The 22,371-nt window shown below is 44.2% G+C and overlaps 1 protein-coding gene across 3 annotated transcripts in view; it reads right to left on the minus strand.

Annotated features, from left to right (window-relative positions):
• Window positions 1-407: 407 nt before the first annotated feature.
• Window positions 408-22,371, minus strand: part of LOC135401359 (cyclic AMP response element-binding protein A-like) — a 111,784-nt gene continuing 89,820 nt past the window's right edge. For all 3 annotated transcript variants that reach the window (XM_064633729.1, XM_064633730.1, XM_064633731.1), the window contains 10 exons: window positions 18,069-18,258; window positions 9,650-9,934; window positions 8,718-9,046; window positions 7,411-7,554; window positions 7,259-7,317; window positions 7,103-7,171; window positions 6,931-7,024; window positions 5,935-5,989; window positions 5,661-5,836; window positions 408-3,426 (listed from right to left, as the gene is read on the minus strand). In XM_064633729.1, coding sequence (XP_064489799.1) covers window positions 5,945-5,989; window positions 6,931-7,024; window positions 7,103-7,171; window positions 7,259-7,317; window positions 7,411-7,554; window positions 8,718-9,046; window positions 9,650-9,934; window positions 18,069-18,258 — 1,215 coding nt within the window. In that variant the 3' untranslated portion in view covers window positions 408-3,426; window positions 5,661-5,836; window positions 5,935-5,944. The remainder of the gene's footprint in view (window positions 3,427-5,660; window positions 5,837-5,934; window positions 5,990-6,930; window positions 7,025-7,102; window positions 7,172-7,258; window positions 7,318-7,410; window positions 7,555-8,717; window positions 9,047-9,649; window positions 9,935-18,068; window positions 18,259-22,371) is intronic.

Consider the following 22,371-nt stretch of genomic DNA (forward strand, 5'->3'; position numbering starts at 1 on the left):
AACTTTCTTCCAAGCCGATTCGTTTTGCACTGCAAGGAGTTTTTACTTATTTCAGCCAATACTTGCTAATGGTAAAGTCTAAACGTGTCTATATAACCTAAAGGTAGGAATAAGTCGGCGCAGTTGTTACGTATACTTTGTGACGAAAGGAAGCATAACCTTCACATTCATATGAAATCGAAACCAGAACTATTTGTACCACATGAGTGCGAATTTACTCGTTGAGACAATCAAGCGAGCAAAACAGAAGAACCCACCCGCTTACGCCTGCGGTAGTTTATAGATTTGTCTTAGTCGTATTGCAGCTGGCTCAGGAACTTACCTGCAACCTTCATTCCAAAGGGGTATACTTTTAAGCATTGCTTGGTTATGCATTGCTCACAAGTGATGCACAAACAAAAGCGGTATAGAGGTTGCAAAAGTTTTAATCAATAAAATTTATATCTTCATGAAATAAAGGACAAAATATGAAATCATCCCCACTTTAAAAGTGCACATAAACTCTTGAAAATGTACAAATGAGTTTGCTATTGCAAACAAACTCCCATGATACACCAGCTGGTCCGAAACAACAAAAGGCAGGGGGCAAGCATTGATCCCTTAGTTAAGGACCCCGCAGCAACAATGGGCAGATGATTTTTTTTTCTCTCACAATCTCAAAAATGAGCAAGTGCTTTGAAAGAATGATTTAGAATGACAGAATAAATAGCTCTTTCCATCTTCCTACAGCTGAAGCCTCTATAAAACCATTATGTACAAATGCTGACTCATTCCTGATAGCTTTTATCCTCTCTCATTCTGATGTTCTTTAAAGGGCTACCTCTTCTGGCAATAAATAACATCTATATAAAAACAGCAAGTCATAATCTTGTCCTTCTCTGTTGTTAAGAATACACTATGCCCTTTTGCAGTCTAGAAGCTGTAGAGAAAAAAAATCTTGGTATATTTATGCATGTACGATATAGCTCGGGAATGTATATATGTTTTGTAACATAAACCGGACCCACCTAAAATACAGAAGCACATTGAGAACACGATTACTGATGCAATCAAGAAACTCTTTTTGCACACCATATACATATATATTTATATATATAAATATATATCAAATCTGTATATGTACACTTTGCGCTATTGGAATTATTCACCTTCAAGAAGAAGCTTCCAGAATTCTTCCCAAACAAGATAAATCATCAACGCAACACGACATGCAGTGAACATAAATGCAGTGCAGCTAAAACAGCAGTTTATGTGTTGTCCAGTCCTAATAAGTAAAAAAAAAGTGGTTCGTGTAACTGAAATGAGAAATAGGAACTTTGCCAACACTCGTCAACTTCACCTTACATTTTATGCATTACAAGCTTTGTACTGACGCTGGTTGTGTAAAACCTTTAGAACCTGAGCTTCTTTGTGTGTTAACCAACAATGGATTGATGAAATTTTAGGTTAGATAATTGTTAATGCGCTACAGGTAAACATAGATCTGAGATTCTATGATCTTTTTTTTTTTTTTATTACGGGACTTTTGACCTCCTTGCAGGAAGATAGAAATAAATAACGTAGATCACAATGAGTGGGCTGCCTCACCACAGCAATTTGTGTGGCCCTGCCACAGAAGGCTGGATATGTTGCGACAGTAAAATGTGTGTGTATATATGGCTTTGCTTGATTTTTAATATAAATGTCTGAAAATAAATCTCTTCAAGTACATTCTGCTACTTCAATAACGAATAGTAGAGAAGGCACATGCATATAAACAACTGCTGAGAAGCCATGTTTTGAGAAGTGTGCCTACAAACAAGTGATTGACGACGTCTGTAGTATGGATGATGTTTCAACTATGCTAATGTCATAGACAAGGCACTTTGCCGGAAGCTACTTCTACGTGACAATGCTAGCTCAAGGAGACATTAGCATTTCCTTGCACCCTTCCATAGCATTTACACTTCATTCATCTGCATACAACAATTATTTTCACATATTCATTGCACTAATGTTTGCCGTTGCATGACAATAAGCTGTCTCGTGCAACAGAACATAGAAATGATTGCATCACTGAAGATCACCACGTGGAAATGTAGACATAGCAGCCATGATGATACCTAATAGCACGTCTAATTTTGCATGACACATTTGGTGGTCAAGTTGTACTTAAAGTTAGTTTAATCCAACACTGCAACAGCAATGCTCAACCAGTCCTATTACAACACTTACTTAATTGACTTATTCTTCATGACTTGACTTAGTTGAGGGCATTTTTGAGTAGAAGTTCAAGGGCTAACCAGTGACTGCTTTATCTCCAAAATCTGAGCTTAGGCAAAACAATCATCTTGGGTACAGCAGTTCACTTATACAGGCAATGTCGAAAGGTTATAATCATGGCTGCGGTAGATCAGTAAAACTTCATTGCACGTCAATAAGTAATTATGTACATTGAAAGCTGTCTTCAAGGTTAAAGAACAACAGATACAAAATGATTTCTTCGTTATGTTGCTGTACAGTACGTTAGCTTCAAAACCACATCTATTTTCTCGCATGAAATGAAATGTGGTCATTAAAACAAGTGTTTGCAACAGATCACACTAAGGAGCAACACAATACTATCCCCTAACCAACAATGTGAACCAGAAAAAAAAGTACAATAGGCCCTCAAATATCAAAACCAAGCCTCATCGACAATGAACAGGCAATAAAAAAAAAAAAAGAAGAAAGAAACAAAATGCTCCTGCAAGCCAGGCGCAGTGAGCAAACATTATGGCCATGCAGGAAAAGAATAGGGAGCTATGACACATGTTTAGGGAAAAAAAAAAAAAAAAGCACACATCATGTGCAAGACTAGTAGCAATTGTGTGGAAACACCCAGAAAAGGGGGGGGGGGAGCGCACTTCAAACCCTAGTACCACAGTTGTCAATGATAAGGTACGTTAAAAAAAGGAAAAGTAATGGTAACGACAAGGTTCGTTGCTTGGGGGCACAGACACTCCAATGCTGCAAGAGACGTACTTTGGTGGCGTTTGTCCAGTTTAGTGGATACAATGGTGTCACACGTGCGCAATATTTACAGGTGATGCTCACAGCTTGAAATGAACTGGAGTTTTCCAAGCCCCTTCCTTTAGTGTTTGAAACATGTACCCAAAGCAACATGGCAAAGTAAGTACCCAGAAGAAACACAAAGTGGCTAGAACAAACTGTCTCTGTTTTGCATTATCTTGCTGCAGTGGTGATGAGATGGCTTACGTCTCTGTGTGGCTCGCTGTCTCCAGTTTCACAGTGCAAACCTGCTTCACATTTGGCACTCAATACATAGATGTCCCGCTCTAGATGCATGCTGTAAGGGCACTTGTGGTCTCGTTTTCTTTTTTTTTTTTTTTCAGATGCTGGATGACGAGCAAGTTTTTCCCAGAGGTTGACTACGAAGGTTGAATACTGCAATGACAGATACGAGAGCATGTGAGCAACACACTGCCGGTGGCTTTCGGAACATAGATACAGAGCAGCTATTTATAACATGAGTAATGATTCTTGAACTACACAAATCAATCTGTGAAGTATAGCAGGCTCTAGAACAGCATGTCAGATTTGTTGGCTTCATCTTATGCACATATACAGTGGACTCGCGTTAATTCAAACCCCAATATTTCGTACATGCGGTTAATGCAAACACATCTCGAATATTTGTTTGGCCCGCTATGTTTTCAAATGTTCGATCTTTTCGTTCCCTCATGAAGTGTTTCTGCTCGAAACGAAGCCCACGAAGTGCGAAGCGGCTCCTGTTTTCGATTGGTTACGCCATTTCATGTCACGCCGTATGATACAGTCGCCGACCGATAAGTCGGACTATCCAATTTTTCGGTCAAAACTTTCGGCACCATCAAACGTGCCCCGCAGGACCAATGTATTTCCGCGTCCAATAATTCGAACCGTTTCTCATTTCGCTTCAAACCTGCATGCTTTTCGGGGGTCACCGAGCGCCCGACTTACGCGATACGACGCATGCGCATGCTGCCAGCGCGCGTGCAGAAAGGCGGAGCTTATTTGCGCGTCACCGAAACCATTTCGAACGTTCCGCTTCAGACTAGCTTTGAGTATCGGAAATAATGAAATGTCCTCAACTTCAAGCGAAGATATCATGATACTGCAACAGACGTTTAGTAGAGGAAACAATGACAGACATGTTTTATACAGGGTGTTTATTTTTATCCTTCAGATTTTTTTTTTATAAAAACGCTTTGAGAACAGCATAGATGTCATTTTTGCAGTTGAGCTAGATCTTCCCGAAGAAAGTGTGCAGCTACAAGATTACTAATTACGTAAAATTCGTGAATTAACTCTCGAATTAGGAGATTTCAGGCAAAAGCGAAACAGCAGAATGAGTAGAGCATGAAGTTTCAGGGTGTAACCCGATTCTTCCCCGAATTTTCACCCCGAATTGAAGGTTGCTGCTTTAGGGTGAAACCAGATTTTTACCCGGCAAAAATTGCCCTCACTGAGACATCTGTAGGAATGCACACTAACTTATTTGGCAGCAAACGCAGTTACATCACCATTTGTACCAAACCAGTTCAATTAGTTTGAGTAACTGAGCCAGATTTCTCCCCGAATTTAGCGTACTGGATGTTTTTCCACCCGAATTTGCATGAATTTAGAGCACATGTTTATTTACTAGATTTCTAGTCCCCGAATTTGAAAAAAAAAAAAAAAGAAAGAAACACCCGAAAACTTCAGGGTCTAGAGGGACTACCCTCATTGGAAGCCATTCCACGTTTAAAAACTCCTGAAACACGCACGTGCTTTAAAATATACATCCCCGAATTTTGATATGCAAATGAGCCGAAACCGCGGGGACCGGGAATGCAGGAGTACGTCAGAGGGTCACGTGATTCGGAGCGATTGAGATGATTGGACTAGGTGTATGCCGATCTGCTGCCAGATATAAAACCGCTTCCCGGCCCAGATAAGCCTTCGTCGGCGATGGTAATGCAATCGTGAAGCATGATTTTTCGGTTTCGGCTCATTTGCATATCAAAATTCGGAGATGGATATTTTAACGCGCATGCGCGTTTCAGGGTCTTTAAACGTCGAATGGCTTTCAATGTGGATAAACCTTCAGTCTGCAATTTCGCTTTTGCTTGAAATCTCCTAATTAAAGGGTTAATTAATGAATATTAGGTAATTAGCCATCTTATAGTCACACTTTGTTCAAAAGGATATCCACCTGGCCGTATAACTCAAACTGCAGAAACGACATCCATGCTGTTCTCATAGCTTTTTTATAGAAAAATTTGTGAACGATAAAAATAAATACCCTGTACGTGCAGATACATACATAAGGAACCATAACTTTATCATGCAGCATATATGTAGGCAAAATATTGCTAATCCAAACATTCAATAATTCAAACAAAAATCGTGTTCCCCGGGTGTTTGAATTAATGAGTCTATTGTACCAACTAAAGGTTGTTCCCCTACTGCATACTTTTAATGTTTCCCTTTGTGATGATCTACACTGGCATGCTGAACTGTAATTGTTGGAACTGGTCCCCACCGTACCGTATATAGCACACAACATATGGAACAAAACTAGACAATACTCTAATATCTACATCACATTTACGTGCATACAGTGCCAATCAACAAGTTGTGGTCTCTAAGCCTCTCACCTCTTCTTTTCTGCAGAGCACTGTAGCCATATCAGTCAAATCAGACAACAGACAGAACCAGAAGAATTGAACAAGATCAGCAGTAGATGATGCAGATCAAAGCGATAAACAGATATGGAATAGAATGGACACGTGGTGAATGGGTGTTGCCCCACTGTGAGTTTGAAGAGTGGTACCTGGTGAGAAAAAGAATAAAGCCCTTGCGTCAGACCTGCTGGCTACGCGACATGGCATATCACTACACAGTGCTACCAAGCAAAGAAACATTCCTTACATTGTGCACTTTAAATTACGTCTACAGGTTCATCATCTGTTTCCAAGTCCATGTGCTGAAACAATACAAAGCATTTCACGTGGATATATTGGCAATCTTTGTTTCATACTAATGCAAGATCGTATGAAAACAATGCTGAACATCATAATGTTGAGCCACATTCCAACTTGTTCCTTGCACGTGATCTCGCCTGATGGACGTGAGCATACGACCACAATATTTTTTAGGACCCTATATCACTTTTGTAGTTGTTCTCTTGAGCTATAGCCTTCTTATGCACACAAGTGCAAATGTGAGTTCATCAACGACTGTATCAAATAACCAGTTTGATTATCCTCTGTCTGGTTCCAATATGATTACTTACATACACTGCCATGTGGTACTAATCGACATGTTGAAATTCGATTTCGTTTCGTGCCAACATACTAACAGCTGTTGCATGGACAATCCAATAACCTGTCAGTCTAGTTCATCAATCATTCATTCAGCATTTGTTACAATAAGACCACTGCATGCTACAGGGTGTTATTTTATGCTTTATGGATTATTTTATTAAAAACCATGACAGCAGCATAGATGATGTCTTCTGCAGTTGAGTTATACAGCCAGGCTGACATCATCTTGAAGAGACTATGTAACTACAAAATGACTAATTACCTATCATTAATCAACTAACTATTTAATTAGGCAGTTTGGGGCAAAACCACGAAAGCAGAATGGGAGACAATCCTTGTTGAAAGTCATTCTAGCTTTTAAAAAAACCTGAAGAGTGCGTCCATGAAATATTATATATTAAATTATATATTAAAGAGTTAATTATTGGTATTTTAAAGTAAGTAGTCATCTTGTAGTTATATACTCTTGATAACGATAAAAACAATATCTACGCTGCCCTCGTAACTTTTTATAAAAAGTAACAAAAAACCACCACCACCACCATAACAAGTTATATATAAAGGGGAATAACTTTAGGGAAAAGGGGAAGAAAATGCTTACCACTGTTGTGGACTGTGTTGGCACAGAGTGATTTCCCTTACTCGGAGCTTCCCCAAGCAGCACCTGCAGCCTTTGCAGCTGTGACATTAATGTCCTAGACAGATCAGAGACAGAGTTACAAATTGCTCTCCATGATAAGCAATACCTTTCACTTCATCAACAGTGAAATTACCTATTGTTATTCTCCAGCAGCTCCAGCCTCTTCTTGTATTCTTGATTCTCACTCGTTAATGTCTCAACCCTAATACAGACAAAACAAGGCCAGCTGTATTCACCAACCTCCCCTGGCGCGCATGCACCTGAACAGTGCGACGGGATTAAACCTCACTTTTTTTCTAAGGAATCCATGTATTCCTTCTTCTTTCGTCGGCTCTCCTGAGCAGATATCTATAAGTGGGAGCAGAATGTGAAACAGCAACTCCGGATGGACGCTGTGGTCTTGGCAATGAGCAAAACACAGCAGGACACTGTGACACATACTTTGTTTTTAATTTTTCGACGAATCTTCTTGAGTGACCGTTCCTCAGCTTTGGTTAATGGTAATCGCTGCGGAATGGGGTATCCTTCTGCCAGCAGTGTCCTCTTCTCTTCTTCCGTCAAGAGTAATACACCAGTGGCACCCTTCTGCAATAGATATTGAACTCCTCATGAATTGACTATTTCACAACCACTGTCGTAACCTGATGTTGGCACACAGAAGCTACCAAGCGTTCAATACACGGTACAGAGCTTACCATGCGGCACAAAACACTTCGCAGGAATGTACGCCAGCACAATATAGCCGTTGCATGTCACTAGCAAAATTTTGAACATGCAAGAAATGTGTAGTTGTTCTGTGTTGATAACATAAGCGGAAAATCTCGATAAGGAGAAAAGAGCGTAAAAAAATGGCGTAGACGCATTGGTTGGTCAGTCACAGAATGATCACACGTGTGACGCGTATTGGCGACAAATATTAATCAGTTACGATGAATGACAAATTATATCTCAAGAACCACCTCGATTAATTCACTTAATCAAATCATATGCAGCTAAAAAACACATTTTCTGTGAGATGTCCAGTTGCACCACACCTCTAGAGCACCCTCCCGCGAGGGTCGAAGAAATAGACGAGAAGAAGAAGAAAAGACGAAGAAGAAGAAAAGACGAAGTAGTAAGAAGAGAATGAGAAAGATGAAGGAGAAGGAAGGAGAAGAAAGAAGATGAAGGAGAAGGAAGGAGAAAGATGAAGGTGAAACGAAGAAGATGAAGGTAAGAAGAAGCTATAAGAAGAAAAAGTGAAGAAGACAAGAAGAAGAAGGTGAGAAGAAGAAGGTAAGAAAAAGAAGGTAAGAAAAAGAAGGTAAGAAAAAGAAGGTAAGAAAAAGAAGGAAGGAAGGAAGGAAGAAAAAGAAGAGAAAGAAAGGAAAGGAAAAGAAGGAAAAGAAGAAGCGGAGGAAGAAGTAGAAGTCCGCATTTTGTGGGGCAATGCGTTGACACAGTCGCAGTTCGCGCATTTCCAATCGCTCTCGCGTGACATCGGTAAGCGCAGGGAAGTAGAAAGGTCCGCAAATTTCCGTAACGAAGCACAAGGTCACGAACATTAATGTGCTAGCGCAGCTGTTTACTCCCCTTTCCTGGGACACTAGCTCGTAAAAGCGCACTAGGCTGTAGTAACGTCCTCGCCCCTACGGTTATATACACTTGGAACCTCTCCTCTTTCATTCATACAAATGCAGCGCTAAACACTGGTGCAGTATGCTGATGGTGCTTGCTGGATGAAACTGTGATACCATTGTCCGACTTACCGCTTGGTTACTGATGAGCTGTGATCCCCCATTTCCCGTGGATCCCCGCGACGATGATGAAGATGACGATGACGTGACGGCGACGCGTGAGTGTGACTGGCTGCGTCGGCTCATCGACGATGACGTTGACGATGAGTGGTGGTGGGAGGTCGACCCGCTTGATGACGTAGATGAAGACTGTTGTGAAAAGGTCGACCCATGGCCTGAAGACGTCGATGGTGTGTCGGCGAAGGATGTGGGAGATGGATTGCTGTGCACGGGAGAGAGGCTGCCGTCTGAGTCGCTGCCGTGGCTCGACGGTGGCGTCGGCGGCAGCACGAATCCTGAGGCTGCAAACACGTATTGGGAGGAAGGAGCATGTATAGAATGAACATCACACCACAAAAGAAAAGGCGAAACAGAGTGAGAGAGAAACAAAGAACACTCTAAGTCAATGTGTACGCCGGCCTGACAGCCTGATATAGATAATCCTGGTAATGCCAACACTCTTTAAAAAAAAGGGTGTAGTTTAACTCCTTTTCCTTGCCACATATATCGCTCCCTTTTGGAGAGTACAATTACTCTCAAAAAGGAGTCTCCTCACTCCCACAAGGGAGTAACATTACTCCCTACCGGAGAGAAATATGACTCTCCTGCAGGGAGTTAGGGCGTAACCCGACTCCATAAAGGGAATGAGGAGACTCCTTTTTGAGAGTAATTGTACTCTCCAAAAGGGAGTGATTTATGTGGCAAGAAAAAGGAGTTAAGGTACACCTTTTTTTTTTAAGAGTGAAGGGCCCATATACGAATCCATGAACATATATATGGGGTCCATAAGGATAAGGAATCTTGCGGCCCCCCAAAGTGTCCTTATGTACTCGTAGACTATTGTGGAATAAGTACAAATGGAAATTACATATACAAATAATGGGTAATGATTTTCGCACACTCACATGGCTCTACCTTGATGTTGACCTTTGGAAGCAGAAGATGGCGCTCAGGCCTGGCTGCCAACACGATGGTGGGCTGTTTGAGCAGACTCTGTTGATGCTGGGCCACTGCTGATGCCAGCAACTTTGCCTTACGAGGCGGAGGTGACTGTGCTGCCAGAGGAGGGCTCAGTGGACGAGATGCTGGAGGGGGCGATAAGGGTTCCTGTTTCACCACTACATTGGCCAGGTCGGACTGACCCGTCGCTGTGGACACGGGGACAGCGGGAAAGCACTCAGACTCCATGTCTGCAGAGACACAAGAACATTCTTTATGAAGACACTCAAGGTTCATACTCAAAGTCGTACAAAAGATCTACGTGGAATCAGAGCGATTCTGAGAAAAGGAATTCGACTTCGGGTGTCCAACAGAGACCCCAACGATCGGCGCTCGTAAGATCAGATCAACGGTCGGTAGGCGAACATGGCTCGCAGTAGATAGGGTCACGCGACAATGTCTATTACGCGGTTGCATTTTATTGATCGTACAGGACAATCAACTGCCACTCCTTCCGCATCCCGAAATAGTGCTGCGTGCAAGGAAAAAGAACCCTCACTCCTTGTACCTTCAATGTTCCTTTGGCGTTTCTGTCGAGAAACCTAGCGGCAAACAAATGACATCGGAGGGTGTATCAAAATTACATGGGAATAGTTAATGAGTGCAGAGTCCGTGAAAAGTACAACTTAGATGTTAGACGAGCCACGGGTTTAACAAAATAAATTAAATATAACCAGTATAAGTTAAATAGAAATCATATAAGTTAGTTACAACCAAGGTCGAGAGGAACAGCTACGGCCCTAAGGAATGCACTTCAGAAGAGCGTTAGTGCACGCCAGGGGCGGATCCGGGGGGGGGGGGGGGCTGTATAGTCGACGAACAACATGTTAAACAAATTACATTTAAGAAGAACTATATAAGTATATTTTCTCCTGAAACTAAATCATTATTTAAGTTGTTTTTCATTAAACGAAGGTATTATATTCCGCTTCAAAACATTTTTCACTAGAAGCGTTTCTTTTTCCAGGCTTTTTCAACTCATTTTAAAGAAAGGATTCGAAAGATTCGAGCTTCGTAAGATTTGTGGATTCGTAGAACCTTCGCCAGATTCGGATTCGGATTCGCATACGGATACGGATCCGAAATGGATTCGTCCCAACTCTTAATTTTAAGTCTTCATTTCTCGCCGCAACGGCGCTGCAAGCGACGGGCGCAAGCCAAGCAGCCTTACGTTTCACACAAACTCTATTCTAAAACTCCCTAATCTGGAATACCCCCCCCCCCCCCCCCCCCCCAATGTTTCCATCCTTCAGAAAAAAACGCGCTGCGTCCACGACGCGTTTTCCCCCTGCGTGTGTCCACGCATGGCCGCCGGGTTCGGAATAATTTATGGAGATGAGGCCTACCCATTCAACACTCCGTTGCCCACCCGAGTCACTGTACTACCGGAGCTCGTACAGGTAGTAATTTCACTCCCATAACCGTTTCTCAAGGCAACGCCGCTCTCTTCCGCCCTCGAGGTATATACGCGGAGCCTAATAAATACGGTTTTAGGCCTCGCCGTCTTTTTGCGGGATCATCGACTGCAAGCGAAAAGTGTACAGAGTTCCAAATTTCGAAAGAGATGCGTGAACTTTCCTCCCTGCAAGGGCACTTGTTCGGCGAGCTTACTCGAAAGTTTCACATAGCGCTATATTCCTTTTCCTTATCGTGGATAATAGATCAGGGTGAGTGATAAAGGTAGCAAACGTGTACCCGCGTATACCTTCTTCGACCGACACAGTTCGCCCGAAACGTTACGTCTACAGTCCTGCGCACAGGTCGGAATTATTTGACCTGCATCCGACCCGTACCCGCAGGTGCAAGACCCGCATCCGACTCGCGACCCGCACTTTTTTTTTCTTTTTTTTTTTTTCAAAATCTCATCGGCACCAGGCAAGTCACCCGTGACGAGAACAAACACGGGCATGAGCTGTGAGCGCCTCAAGGCTGTCCCTGATGGGCAACGTGCCTAGAAGGTTCGTTGTACTCGTTGAAGAAGCGTGAACGACTCATTCAACATTTTCTGTTTTTCGGAAAACGTGTTAACCGCGTCCAACCTACTACCCCGTGCTGGTGTCAAAAATGGCAATCCGCATCCGACCCGCTACCCGCACCAAATTGCAGATCGAGACTCGCGCCGGAAGGAAAGTGTCATGTCATCCGCGGGCAAGCGTGGTTCACGTAATGTTCTGGTTATGTCTCCAGCTTCCATTATTCCACCTCAACAGTTTCGAGCTCTCAATTACAACTAGGGGCCCGTCGTGACATCCCCCCTCCCTACACACCCAACATTTCAGACGCCTCCTCTCCTTGCAGACAGGGTTTCTGTCCTGCGGAGGCTGAGAGCCACCGGCAAGACAAGACCCATCGTTTACTTCCAAGACTATACTCCGCGTCCGTGACTCACGTGCGCCCTCCAGACAAAAGTAAAGTTGGGAACGCCCTAGCAAAGTTCTCTGTTCCAAAAAAGCATCCCTCCCGGCTGGATGCCCAAAGTTTGTTTACATCCTGCCCGCCCAGCAGCCGTGAACCAGCAGAGCGCAGCGTCTTCCTGTCAAGGTCGACCCCTCCGATGAGTCCCCTCGCCTGGAAAAAGCCATCGGCCGGGGTCTGATACGTCATACTGACGTCACACGTGCTCGTGCCCCGCCTACACGTGCCGGCTTGCTGCCCGCAAGGCTGTGCGGTGCCAATGAACGACAAGCGTCAGTTGAAATATCTGGCCCATTGCTATGCAAGGATTGCTATTGCCCTTGCTTTGAGGTTCGGCAAGGTGCTGTCGAGCTGCTTTGAGAGCGTGCTTCGAACAACGTTGCCATACTTTGACAAGGATGCGCTCAGGGATCGAGGTGCGCAGGGTTTTCTTCTCGGGGGGAGTTAAGGGGGTACGTAACACCAGTATGTGCTGGCTATTTTGAGGCAGTTTGTTCTTTGTTGTGGGGGGGGGGGGGGAAAGTGGGGAATGCTGAAAAAATCCATGAGCGCGCTCTTTCACGTGAAATAACAAGCAGACTAGACACGGGCGAAAGCCATAGAACCTCAATTTCAAATATATTAATTCCAAAAGATATTCGTTGAGCTTCAGTTATCGATGAGGAACACAGCTCAGTACAAAGTGAAGCGTTTAGAAAGGAGGGATTAGAAACCATTGAGGTTCTGGCTTGTGCGCACACAGAAAAGATGCACGGAAAGAAATATTTGCAACACTCTTGCGTTACGCTTGCCCAACGCTTACACTGCAAAGATACATTTAAAAAAAAAACACGGCTAACAAAAGGATCAACATTTACGAGAATTCTTGTTCGACGCACGTGCAAGACCTCGTTTCCAGTACCGTATAATACGCCGCACAATTCCACGTTATGATGCTAGTTCCTTTTTCTGCTTTTTTTTAAACAACGGATCTACACTCGTGCGATAATAAGTAACATTCCCAGAAACGCATCATTACCAGACCCGGATACAGCGAGTACCCTTGAAAGCGTGAAATGACGGCAGTGTAGTAATTACGGTACCAGTGAACGCAGCAGGCCGAGAAATCGATGCAGGTACCACAACAGCGGAGTACTCGCCCGATACCAGCGCTAGCGCTACCATCCGAGGAGTAAATGAGATGACAACTTGAATGGTGGTTCTTTCTCGTCTTCACCTTTCTACTCGTCTTCGTCCCATTACCACCTCAGATTCAAGAGAATGCTCCTTTCGCCATTTGGAAGTCGACAATGACGTTCGAAAAAGTTTGTCCCCCCTATCCCCCACTCCTTTCCTGCTGTCCTCTCTCCATCTGTCCACGTCTGTACGCCGCTCATAGCCACAGTTGCTTCGCGGCGCTAACAGAGAATAAAAAAAAAATCTTGTCCCCCTACGGTCGATACTTTTAAAAAGCCCGCTTCATACGAGCATAACGCAGCTCTTTCGTTCCGCCTCAAATGCGCATTTTCCCTGTGGGGGGTACTAGGGGGTACGACCTGTCCCGTCACTATGTAGCTGTCTTCCACTTTGTGTAGGAGTTTCTAACGGTGCGAATCATTCGAATGAGTGGAGGTGCGGCCTTTGCACTACAAAGTGCCGCGGGAGTACAACGCGAGTTCTGGAAAATGCTGCTCCGAGGTCCGTGCAACGTTCCGTGCACTGTGGGGGCAGACGACGTGAACAGGGTTGATTGCTGGCGGTGTCTTATCATCGATAACTGATTAGACACCGATATCTGGATAAGATTATACAGGCATAATGGCAATCAATTTTGCTAAGGTGGGGCTGTGTTTCCTCCTCGAGTCAATGAATGCGACAAGAATCGCACAAAAAGTTCCGATGCACCGCTGGCGTCTCTGAGAAACGGTTTTAGGCTTACACTTTTTTTTATTTGATTGGGTCCTAGTGTACTTTGCACGACGGCAGCAAACGATATCTCGCGCCTCTCTCCTCAAATGTTACTTGGCATAACTTACTCTCTATACCCTGATCCTTTTGCATGTTCTTTTCGCCTCGCTCTTTTACATTACCTTATCAGCATCTACATACTTTTCTGGCTTTCATTCACTCGTACATTGCATCGAGACAACATGCTGCATTTGCACGAGTATTCCAAGCACGGAAACGTCTGTCAGAGAATGGATGATGTACGGCTGTTTGACGATGTAACCCGGTGAATTTCGCGCTTAACGTGCACACCTGACGAAATACAAAGCACGCAAAGTCGGAAATCGCGTCTTGCTGCTCACGCAGAAGGTGTGACCTTGCTCGCATGCACAGCAGATGCACAAACATGATGGACGTGGGGAAGAGGGTGTCACAGTGGTCTTTGTGAGCCACTGCTATATCTCCTTGTGTTTCTTTCTAAATCGGACGGCAAAAATCTGGTTTTACCGGATGGACGAGCACATTATCGGATGAAACAGAGAAAAAACAAACGCGCTTATCGAATTTCAGATGAACACGACATGCGGAGCGGCTCTGATGAATACGCGGTGCTTAGCGTTCTCCAGTGCTCGCAGAGATGGCTAAATTAGCGCTTTTGCAAGTTAGTTCGTTTTCGGGGTTTTTCGGATTTTATCGAAAAATGACGATGCAAATCGGGGAGGTAAAAACAGGTTTCACCGAGTTTAATGCTACAACGCAAGGCTGTAATTATGGCATGCTTTATTTTTGTTGTTTTCTTATGGCACAAGGACAACTATTGGCCAAAGAGTACCATCGCACATGTCCATTTATTTCCATTGTTTACATCTACTATCATTGTGTATGTATGTCCTTGTGTGTTTGCTAATTATGGCGTGTGGTGAATTTAGGAACATAACGGCTGAACTTATGAGCATACAGTGTTCTGCTACACCGCATATGCTGACCCCTTATGTTATTTCTCTGTGTCAGCACATCAACTCTGTTTCCGGACGGGTATTGCGCCACAGAGTGGAGTGTTAACGTTGACAGAATAGAAACATCACTGGGTAATATATATATTGTATGCACTTCTTCAATATAAACACTTTTTTTTTAAATTCCGTGTTAACACCACGAAGCAACTGTGGCTATGAGCGGCGCACAGATGTAGAACAGATGGAGAGAGGACAGCAGGGAGGAGTGGGGGGTAGTGTGCGTTCCGGGCCGACTTCAGGGGGAACGGTGCCGACATCCGCTCGGCCACATCGCTGGTCAATATAAATACTGCACGCGCTTATATTATTTATGACTTATACGAAGTCCAAGAGCCACACGGGCCACGGATTGTTTTTATCCGTGGCGAAACATTGAGTATTCTCATCACACAACATCATCCAGGCACTCGTACGACTAGGTGAGGAATCAAAGCTCGTACGGAGGGATTATCGGCCATCGCCAGATACCAAAGAGCAAGAAACTTCGTTGGCAAGAAACGAACTGGTTGCCAGCAGTAAGTAACAGCTTCGCAGCGTTTAAAGAGATAGGAGAAAGAAGAAGAAAAAAAGAAAGCCCCTTTCTGTCTATGGATAGAAGCAAGAAGAAATCACGAAAGGCTCCGAATTATGAAATAAGCACAGAGCAAAAAAAGCCTGACCTGTAACTAGGCGGACTGGATTCCATCAAGGCCGTTCCACTCTCACCCTCCTCTCTCGTGCCTTCTCGCATTCATAGGATTGTGTGTGTGTGTGTGATGTGATCTCGCGTAGTATAGTAGTGACAACGTTCCTGTCAGTTTAGGGAGTTATGTGTGCCGAAGGGGTGTAGCTCAGGGGTGTAGAATGGAGAGTTTTAGTGCATCGTACGCTACCGCCTTTGCGTATACGTGAGGGATAGCGTTGGTGGTTATACGCAAGCGCAAAACAAAGAGAGCTTCGCGCATTGTGCAGATGTTACCTTTACGACTTTTTAGTTTCGTCATCTCTTTCTTTTTATTGATCTATTGGTAATGTTAATTCGTGGCTCTAAGTCCCGAGATACTAGCTATTTGTGAGCATCAGTATAGACCGTTGAAAACATGGCTTCCGAAGTACCATATCTACCGCATCCAATAAACGGATAAATATCCGTTATTCTTATGCATGACCTTGTTCTCAACTTGGCAGTGAGTTTTACGTTCTGCATGCAGCAGGACAAAGAAAATAAAGAGAAAATAAAAGGTAACAGTACAGCGTACAGTATGCATGCTGCAGTGTTTGTTAACGGTCAAGCGTGTTTGTATTTCATATTGCATTGCGAACCGCCTTAAACATTCCTGGCGGGTGACTAAGCGAGCGTGAGCCTTATAATCATCACCCACATCGGGCGTCCTTCACAAGGTTTTTTGCTTCGCTCGAGAGGACATTCCTTCCTTGGCATCGGTGGGTGTGGTGCAGGTTTACCAGTACGAAAACGCTGGTCAAAATCTGCATGAAGAAATAAACCGTGGGGTTTATCACGTGCGCGCTAATGGCACAACCAGCGCGTGACTTCGAAACGACCTTCGGTATTAGTTCCAAGCGACACAACCTTCGTGGCCTGCAGACTTGCTGCTGTAGTAATTTGGGAATACGTTTATCGTATACAATAATGTACCGGTTAGTTACGGAAGTAGTAAATCGGCATGTTGTACGACACATACGAGATAACACGTCGCGATTAATATGGAAGTGGGAGCAGATAACGCGCAGATGAGACATGTAATGAACATCGAGTGTGCGGCATCTGCGACGTTGCGGATCGGTTGTTAAGGTAACGCATTAACGGGCAGTTTTTATTAGACCGTTTGGTAGCGTCTTCGTGAGTCGTACCTACCGGAACCAATGGCAGCGCGAGTGATTCAGGGACTGGACTGGGTGCGGTACACAAGGTACTTCGAAGGACGCGTTATCAAAGGTGTATACTAGCAACGTTCCTCTTGTCTCGTTGAGAAGACCATGAAACAAAGTAAGAGAAGAGAAGAAAAGCTAGCTGGTTCATATGTGAGAAAGACAACATTTCCTTGTATTTGGGGAGACACAGAAGGGCAGAGATGAAACAATGTGAGTCTCTGAGCCTACGTCGTCCTGTCTCTGTCCTCAGTGTTGCCCTCATCAGGATATCCGTTTTGAAATGCGAGAACTTATACTCTTTGTAATTAACAATGTATAATAAATAATATAATAACAAAGTGATTAATACGTCGAAAAGGGGGAAAAAAAAAAGAGAAACACTGTCAAGGAGCCCGCGAAGAGGGAAATCACACACGTAACACGAAAAACGGTTAGGAGCAACTAAGATTTATTTGAACAAGAACTTTCGTGCAAGAGACTGCACTTCTTCAGGTAGGCACTGCACTTCTTCCACCTGAAGAAGTGCAGTCTCTTTTTCATGTTTTCATCTTTTTTTTCATGTTACGAAAGTGATCAATAGTGTCATAATGTAGCGCTTTCATTCCCGAGGATGTATTCCATTTAAAACAGTTTTACCTTTTTCAGACTGCTATTGCACATTTCAGTTGAGCCTAGGAAATATATATATATATATATATATATATACATATATGTTCAACGTGCAGCCACGGAGCTTCGGCTATTTTCCTTTGTATATATATATATATAAAGGCGGAGGGGTACTACAGAAATACCCCTTTTGCACGGGGTACATGTAGTGAGTAAAACAATTTATTGCATTACAATGCTGAGAGGCCAAAGTGGGTGGCGGCTCCCCTGCACAGTTCTTGGCTACAACCTGTTCTCCTAACAGAAATTATATTAATACGCAAATTATATGATACACATTATATCGGCTCCGTTTCGCGCTTTGATACTGAAGTGCGTTACGAACACGACCAAATACGCAGCGGTGCCCGCCAGGTGCGCCGTCCTTTAGTTTGGAATATACGGGACATCTTCCTGTCTCGGCGGGATACCAGAAGGATATGCTCACCTTCGATTTTGATGTGTGGTGTGATGGAGAGTGGAGAGTCGGGACCTTCGTCGCTAGACGTCAGGGAATAAGAGTGTTCTGACTGGATGCGCGGCGACTGGACTGCGTCCGACATCATGCGATCGTGGAGAATGATGGGATTGTCCAAGATGTGAGACCAGTCCGACTCCGAGCTCATGTCCACCATGGGCTGAAAAACACGAGAAAAAACACTCGGTAAACCACTGGCCGCGACATGCATTGCCCACGTCGTCAGTCACTTGATCGTGTTCGAAAAGATTGTTCAAGACGCAATTACTGAACGCGTCTGACACGTGTGACAATCGCTGATTGAATGTGCGGAGAAGCATCGCGAAGTGATCTGGGATATGTCAGCGGGTGATGTCTCGCATGTGCGCTAATTTCTATTGTTGCGGGCAAGTGGAGCTTACAATATATTAATGGTCCGCAACTTCAGCATTCAGTGTTAACCCTGAACAACAGTATGTGTGTAAATGGAGGAATAAATATCGAAGCGTATTGTAAGATAGCTGCCATCATTATTTCACACCGCACATCAATTTGTTCGAGAGAAGAAGAATAAGTAATTTTGGGGAGCGAATGTACTGCGACAACCGTTAGTCCCTTCCGGGACTAAACGCACGGGGACTCATGCAAAGTTTAGGGACTATTTGCTGTGCTGGGGAATAAATATAAGTGTTAAAGGGGTACTAAATGGGGACGAGAAGCTGTAACTGCTCCCTAATTTACTTCTTATTTGTTTATTTTTTGGGTAAGTTTTGTTCGATAGAAGGGACGCGTACTAACTGGCGCACAACTGGGGTTCTACGTTTGCGGTATCTGGCGAAAGACGCCCGCCGAATATTTTTCTGGAAATTCGGTATGTTCCGAAAAACTCCGAATTATACTCTTGCATATGGTGCAACATGCCGAAAATGCCGGTACCCGATCGCATTTTTTGCTCCTTTCCTTCATTTGCATTTTTCCTTCACCTCGTTTTCAGGTGGAGTGTAGGGGATACCCGCCTGCGGCGCTTTCCCCTTCTCCAAACCTTCCCCTGTAACACTTCTATGCTATGCCAGAACTAACCGTATTTGACAAAACATATAAATGACCAAAACGCGGACCCTACTAAGGAACAGAAATCGAGAAACGTGAGACGAGGAGACAAACACGACAAAATTACTAGAACTTATCATATTTGTCTCTTCGGTGTCGGTCACTGGGTTCTTGTTCCTTATACTCAAGTATGTTCCCGGATACAAGCAATATTAGGTATTATAGTATTTAGGCTGTGAAACGCAGTGCTCGGCCCTCTTTCCCCAATCTTCGTTGAATGACAAAAAGAAAAAGAAAAACAAAGAATGAAGAAAACCAACAATCTGTTGCTGGCTAAAAAGAAAGAGAGAGAGAGAGCAAGAGAGGGGGGAGAGAGGAAGGAAGCTGGACATGAATGAAGCGCCTATGCTCCCTATGAGGATGCTGCTACCACGCGCGTACATAATTATCTAAAACTAGTTACAGAAAGTACCAGCCGTCAAAACCAGCCGTGCATTCAGCCCGATGAGACGTACGTTGACCAACCAAAAAAATTCACGTCCGTTCCAACGTTACACGCGTATCTCAAAGATACCCACGTTGCCATCGGAAGATAATGGTGATGGATAAAAACAAAACAAGTGGAGCAATGCACGACGATCCTTCACAGCAGAATCCCGTCGGGCTATTTTCGGTTCACTCGACAGTTTTTTTTTTTTCTCCCTTTCCTGGTGTTTCGTGTAGCCCTAGGAAAGGCAGGAGCGGCGACTTCACAGAATAATAAGAGCCCAATAATTGCCCGCCTTTGTGTATTCTCTTAGACGTGACGGCACGTACGGTTGTCTACCGTTTGTCTACACTGTTCCGTTTTAGGCCTGCAGATTGTACCAGGCTATCCTTATCGCTCTGGTGGACTGGCAAACGTACTCAGAACCAATTCTTTCCCAAGATCTTCATGAAGACGTTGAATGAAACAAAATGGTGGGACGTGATGTCAAGGGACGTCCTGGTATGTGGCCGTATCATGGTCACAGCAGACAGCAGAGCCGTGTATAGGGTTAGGGATATACACGGCTCTGGGTCACACTCACAGTGGGATCTGTCTCGTGTCTTCTATAATTTGACAGCGATACCAGGAAGGGTAGGTGTCCTTGTATTGTATTGTGTCCTTGTATGTACAAATAAAGGAGGATACGAATGGAGCATCGTCCACAAAATGTTGGCTGGACGATCGGAAGCAATGATGCCGGGACCTATCAGGAGGAGGTGGTAGTGGATGTGGTGGTGATGGTGGTGGTGGAGGTGGTGGTGATGACGTTCGCATGGTCGTCGATTGGTTTTCTCGCTCAACAAAATGGAGTCATTAAATTAATCAAACGAATTTTCTCTCGAGATAAGCTTTGTTCTTTTCGAACACTTGAACATCTCAGGTTATGTTTGCTTGGTTGGTTTACCTCCGAGCCTCGACTTTCACACTCTACAGGAGTAACTTGGAGAGTAAGGGGGGGGGGGGGGGGGATATGTTTATTAGACCAAAGAACAAAAAAAAAAAAACGGGGGGAAAGGTACTTGGAGAGTAATTAGAGCCGATAGTCCCCTGGAGTACAATTCCATTTCAGGCCCACGTACTATCCTGAAATTTACTCCCAAATACTGCAAATAGTCCCGAAAGGGACTCATGGTAATCTAGTCCACCCTAAAGACTAAAATTAGCCCTCTCTCTCTCTTAGGGTACACCAGGACACACTGTTTTCTTTTTGACCAGAAAAGAAGCAGAGGGGGGGAAGCAACAATAGATTTTGATTTGAAATTTACTACTGAGCTTTCTTGTCTTCTGTAAGGTAATTACAGAAACATCCTGATGCCGTGCTCGGGATAAAAAGGATCAAGAATAATACTGCTACATGTTGCAGAATAACCAGCAGCAAATACCAGTATGCCTCCTTTGTTTTTGTCTGTTGCCACCTGTGTGATACTGGTGGCTGATGAGTCGTTATTTTTTGTTGTTTTTTTCCTCTTTAATGGATAGCCTCAGGGTATTCATTTATAAAGCAACAAAATAGCTGTGTGAGAAAAATTATACGTAGAAGTACAGCAATGCACACAGTTGCAACGTATATAGCGACCTTGTTGCAGACACCCCCATCGGCTCATCCTATATACACACATGTACTATGTGCGTGGCGTTTTGCACGCGTTAACCACACATCGGTATACATGTGCATTCTAAGAAAAAGAAAAAAAGTAAGCCCAAGTAATGTTAGTCCAACCATTAGTCTCTTTCGGGACTAAATGCAGGGAATTTGCGAGCTTTGGGGAGTATTTCCAGTACTGTGGGGAGATGGGAAATAACTGCAATCTGTACTCAACTCAAGAGCAGCCGGCACAAGGGTGTATCTCTCCGCCAGAGGAGAATGTCTTCCGTACACTGAGAATGGGGCATACAATCCTGACTGATAATGTGTTGTTTGCTTTAAAAGCATGCAAATGTGCTGTAACTATGCCGTACCCGGTATCTTCGCAGCGGGACCAGGGTAAAGGCAACACTGAGACATATCCGGCGGCTGTGATTGGACTGCTTGACGTTCAGGACTAATCGCAAGAAAGGGTGGGGAATCGTGCGTCCTGGACCGACTTCACAACAACTTTATTTAAACACCCAGACGGCGCCCGGAGTTGAACCTGGGCCACCTCCCATGCATGCGGGCGCACTGCGTTGCGACTCGGAGGCGTTATGCGCGCGTCTAAGCCAATCACAAACGCCGTTGACTTGTACCGAAGCTGTAATTGGTCCCTTATTTTCTTTCTTTTTTCTTTCGCAGAGTGTAATATCTACCGGACTCCGTTCTCTCCGCCCTGTCTCTATAATGTGGCACAACAAAAACATTCAGCGAAGCACAGCATGTCACAAAAAGAATCACATAGTGCACTAAACACGGACTGGAGTCGGAAACGATACAAAGTATACAAGCCGCCTTTAGATCCCAGCCGTCGGGGCGCCAATGCCGTGCAGTAGCCTTTTTGCCTTCCTTATTCCCGCAACAGGTCTAGACGCTGCGTCTAGACCAGCGGTCGCGGCTGCAGCTAAACTCATTACGCGCTATATTCCCACTGTTGCCAGCCGACTCACGCATGGTTGGTAGACGTAGAACTGAAATGCCCCTTATATGGCGGACGTATATTTAGTAACTGGATGTGGAGCAACGGCCAGTCCAGTGAATATTCCCTTAACGAAGTCCCATCAAAAGGGGTAAATCAAGGCCTC

This window comes from Ornithodoros turicata, chromosome 7 (assembly GCF_037126465.1).
Source record: "Ornithodoros turicata isolate Travis chromosome 7, ASM3712646v1, whole genome shotgun sequence".
In the NCBI taxonomy this organism is placed as follows: domain Eukaryota; kingdom Metazoa; phylum Arthropoda; class Arachnida; order Ixodida; family Argasidae; genus Ornithodoros; species Ornithodoros turicata.